Source organism: Octopus bimaculoides, chromosome 9 (genome assembly GCF_001194135.2).
Source record: "Octopus bimaculoides isolate UCB-OBI-ISO-001 chromosome 9, ASM119413v2, whole genome shotgun sequence".
In the NCBI taxonomy this organism is placed as follows: domain Eukaryota; kingdom Metazoa; phylum Mollusca; class Cephalopoda; order Octopoda; family Octopodidae; genus Octopus; species Octopus bimaculoides.
In genome coordinates this window covers 90,325,721-90,330,972 of record NC_068989.1, presented here as the reverse complement: position 1 = coordinate 90,330,972, position 5,252 = coordinate 90,325,721, and the positions used below count along the sequence as shown (strand labels likewise).

At 39.7% G+C, this 5,252-nt stretch overlaps 1 protein-coding gene across 1 annotated transcript in view; it reads right to left on the bottom strand.

The window, feature by feature from the left end:
• The window catches only part of LOC106877629 (reversion-inducing cysteine-rich protein with Kazal motifs), a 194,539-nt gene that overhangs the window by 48,677 nt on the left and 140,610 nt on the right, over positions 1-5,252 (bottom strand). The window contains exon 6 of the mRNA XM_052970945.1: positions 2,023-2,105. Within this exon, the coding sequence (XP_052826905.1) occupies positions 2,023-2,105 (83 nt within the window). The remainder of the gene's footprint in view (positions 1-2,022; positions 2,106-5,252) is intronic.

Here is a 5,252-nt window from a genome sequence, read left to right as displayed (position 1 = left end):
GTTAGGAAGGGCATCCAGCTGTAGAAATCTTGCCAGATCAGATCGGAGCCTGGTGCAGCCTCCTGGCTTGCCAGCCTTCAGCCAAATCGTCCAACCCATGCTAGCATGGAAAGCGGACGTTAAACGATGATGATGATGATGATATTGATGTATATAATATGTGGTTGGGGCAGTGGACAGAACAACACGTACACATATCAAATTGCACATATGCATACAGAGTACATACAGACACACACATAGACATACACTCACATATATATGCATACATATATGTGTATGTATGTGTCACTCTGTGTGTGTGTGTGTGTGTGTGTGTGTGTGTGTGTGTGTGATACTTGTAGTGGAATAAAGTTCACCAGGTACTCCAGATGCTGAGTATTTCAGAATGTCAGGTACAGATACCCCATGATGTGTTTAAAAGTATCAGGGTACAAGGAAGGATGCCAGCATGCTAGAAGTAGGGATAATTAGGGGAAGAGAAAGAGAGAGAGAGAGAAAGAGAGAGAGAGAAAGAGAGAGAGATTGAATGAGAGAGGGAGAGTTGCTTTAGCTGTCAAAATGTTATTACTGGTGAATCAACCTAGCATGGAGGTGTGTGTTGTGACTGAGCTGGGTGGATGTAAGAGTGGAGGCGGGGGGGAGTCGGTTAAAGAATGGGTGGGGTGTATTAGGGGTGGTGCGGTTGTGGGTCCTAGTGATATTATATATTAGGAGGGGTTGGCAGCAAATATCGTGGGGTAATGAGAGATTGATGGTGGGGTTGGAGAATGAGAAGGGGTGAGAAGGAAAGAGAGAGAAAGAAAGAAAAGGCAAGGGAGATGGAAAGAGAGAAAGAAAGAAAGAAAGAAGGAATGAATGAATGAATGAATGAAGGCGAGAGCTTGTATAAAAGAGAGGAAGGATAAAAAAATAGATGGACTGGTCCACAGATATATTGTTGGGTCAAATACACAGGTATTTGGATTGCCAGGTAATCAGGTAGACAGATGGATAAATATCCAGGTGGATAGAAGATTGAATTGTCAGGTAGATAATTTATCAGACAGGTGGATTGATGGCTAAATAGACAGATAGACTAGTAGACAGATTGACAGGTGAACAGATTAAGGAATAGGTGGACAGATAGCTAAAAAGTGAGGCATGCAGCTAGAAAGATGGATAAATAGACAGGTACATTGATGGTCTGATGGACAGGTAGATAGGTGGATTAATTGTCAAGTACATTAATGGTAAGGCATACAGGTAAAAACAGGTAGATAGATGGGAAGATACACAGGTAGATTGATGGTGGGGGGACAAACACAGACATACAAACATACACACACACACACACACACACACACACACACATATATACAACAGGCTTCTTTGAGCTTCCGTCTACCAAATCCACTCACAAGGCTTTGGTCAGCCCAAGGTTATAGTAGAAGACACTTGCCAAGGTGCCATGCAGTGGGACTGAACCTGGAACCATGTGGTTGGTAAGCAAGATACTTACCATATAGCCATTCCTGCGTTATACATACATACATACATACATATATATATATACGGAGAATTCACAAAAAAAACAGAAGATGAAGACAGGTGGTGTAGACAACAAACAATTTTGATGTCGAAAGCTACACCAATACCAGAACAGGTCAACACTGCACAGTGCCAAAGATCCCAACAATGCCATCGCACTTCAGGGCCAGTTACTGCAACAGCCTGGGTTTCACGGGCCCACAGCTTTTTAATATTCTCCCAAAGAGCCTGAGGAACCTACACAAAATGGACATAGGTGTTTTCAAATCAAAACTGGATCTCTTCATGTCGAGAGTCCCAGATGATCATACCTCGTGGCAAGAGGAGCAAATGAGGGTAGCGACATCAAACTTCCCTTTTCACCAAATTCCACATATTAGAGAAGGCTCTCAATAATAACAGTGTAGCAAAACGGCGGTGCCCCAGCATGGCCACAGCTCTGAGCTGAAACTGAAAAAAATAAAAATATAAATAGGTAAACAAACAACTTACAATTGGACAAGCAGCAGAACATGATGCTTGGAAACTTTTATCACAGCAAACTCTTCCAGGCCAGGACTGTAAACTCCGGAAAACTGTACAAAGGAAAGAAAAAAAGAAAAATATAGCTATATGATATGAATCTTAAACATTTAGGTGCAGGAGTGGCTGTATGGTAAGTAGCTTGCTTACGAAACACATGGTTCTGGGTTCAGTCCCACTGCGTGGCACCTTGGGCAAGTGTCTTCCACTATAGCCTCGGGCCGACCAAAGCCTTTTGAGTGGATTTGGTAGAGAAAAACTGAAAGAAGCCCGTCGTATATATACATATCTCACGTAAAAGTACCCACTACACTCTCGGAGTGGTTGGCGTTGGGAAGGGCACACACACACACATGCCACACACACACACACACACACACACACACACACATGCACACGCACATGTAAGCATGGAGAAGTGAATGTCAAAACCATGATTATGATGATTATGATGATGATGATGATAAAAACTTTATGTATGTCTCTATACATACACACATTCACACATACACGCACAACTACATATTCACACATACGTGTACACGTAGACACACACACACATGCGCATACATGGACCTAAGGACTTCAGAGGAGCTGGGAAGAGGTGGTAGTGGTGTTGGTGTCAGTGGTGGTGGTGCTAGTGGTAGTAGTGGTGGTGGTGATGTTAGTAGTGGTGGTGGTGGTAGTGGTGGTGGTGGTGGATTTTGAACTAAGCAAACAGGTGTTTGGGGTACCATTGACCCTGGGGTGGGGAAAGTAAATTTGCTCACAGCTGACGGACATTTATTTTAGGTTCTCTCTCAGCCCATTCGCCCACTCACCCACCCCACCGACTTTGCTACACACAGGGAAGGTCGTGAGAACGGTGTGGTGGTGGTGGTGGTAGTGGCAGAGAAGTGGCACATATGCACACACACATACACACACACACAGGTGCTCTTTTTGCACCACCAACACTGGCACCAGCACCACCAGCACCACCACCTCAACCACCACCATTGCTTGATAATGCTCCCCCCTCCTCTGATGGTCATGACCCACTCTCTTGACCACCACTACCACCACCACCACTACCCTTGTCATCACCAATATTTGCTTCCCACATGACAGTCAAGTAGCCATTCAAATTCTTGGTGTGTATCTCATCACACATCTACATTATACACACACACATATATATATATATACATATGTGTATATATATATATTTATATATATACATATGTATGTATGTATATAGATATTACATATGTATATATATATATATATATACACACACACACATATATATACATATATACATTCATCATATAAATTTAAGTATCTATATATATATATATGCATGTGTGTATGTGTGCATGTGTATACATAGATATAAATATAAGTTTATATATATATATATATATATATATAATGTGTGTGTGTGTGTGTATATATACATATATATATATATATATATATATATATATATATATATATATATATATATATATATATATATATATGTACACACACATACATTAATTTATTCATTTATTTATTTAAATCTATGCCTGTATATATATATTGTACAATGGTTGGACAAAATTACAACAAGACCACTTTTTATGCAACCGTTTTGCTTTTCTTATTGGCAATATGACAACTTCAAAACTGTTGCAGTCTGCATAATATGTGCTGACATGGCATCACGCATGTTTTGTACTTTATGATAAACCCATCAGTTTTTCTATATTTAAATGAGTTAAAATATGTGACCTTTTTTATTACCAAAGAGGACAACTTGTTGGAGTGCAGATGGCAGGAGATACAATCATTAAAAAAATGGCTGAATTGTTTAACTCTTCAACACTTAAGCAAACCATATCAAACCCAGATGTTCTACCTGTTTTAGGTTCAAGCCAGCTAGATCTGGCAGCTCACACCTACCTTACAATGTCATTCTAGAAATGAACAATCGCATCAAAGAATTGAAACTACAAGACAATGCATGATTAATTCAAAACAATCTGAATAATCAAGGTGTGACTGTGTGGTAAGTAGCTTGCTTACCAACCACATGGTTCTGGATTCAGTCCCACTGTGTGGCACCTTGGGCAAGTGTCTTCTACTATAGCCTCGGGCTGACTAAAGTCTTGTGAGTGGATTTGGTAGACGGAAACTGAAAGAAGCCCGTCGTATATATGTATATATATATATATATATATATATATATATATGTATGTGTGTGTGTGTATATGTTTGTGTGCCTGTGTTTGTCTCCCCAACATCGCTTGACAACTGATGCTGGTGTGTTTATGTCTCTGTAACTTAGCAGTTCGGCAAAAGAGACCAATAGAAGAAGTACTAGGCTTATAAAGAATAAGTCCTGGGGTTGATTTGCTCGACTAAAGGCGGTGCTCCAGCATGGCCACAGTCAAATGACTGAAACAAGTAAAAGAGTAGAATAATCTGAATGCTAAAGGGTTAATGTTTTGAGAGGTGCTTTCTCAAAAGTCATGATAGCATTTCAAAACCTCGACAAAACTTAGTCTGCCAAGCATCTTTCTGAGAGAACGGAACTGCAAAATGGTGAGAAATATTGTAGTTAAAAATCATGAAACTACAGCAGCCAAAGTGACAGCAAAGTTAAAATATCACCTCGGGAACCCTGTGTAAACCCAAACCGTTTGTTGTGAGTTCCCTAAAGCTGGTTATCCTATAAGGGCTGGATATCCTATAAGGGCTGCATTTGCTAAGCCTCTCTTCCATTCCTGCATCTATGCTGGTAAGTGGATTTTAAAATGGTTCTTGGTATGAAGCTTGATTCCCAATCACATGGTTCTGGGTTCAGTCCCATTGCATGGTACCTTGGGGCAAATGTTTTCTACTATAGCCTTGGGTTGACCAAAGCTTTATAAGTAGATTTGGTAGACAGAAACTGAAAGAAGCCCATTATATGTATATATATATGTATATATAAAAATTTAAAGAATGGAGAAAACGCATGTTATAACTGCATACTTTCATTCCGACATATGTTTCGAAGAATTACAATTTATGCGATGTATAGGAATCGGCGATGTTAAAAATGTAAACTTCTCCTCAGGGAAATGCATGGGAACATTTATTTTGTGATCTTTGCTACCTTGGTTTCTATTAACCCATTCATTCTATCCGAATTATTATTTATTAGGATAGAATAAATACATATAATTAAA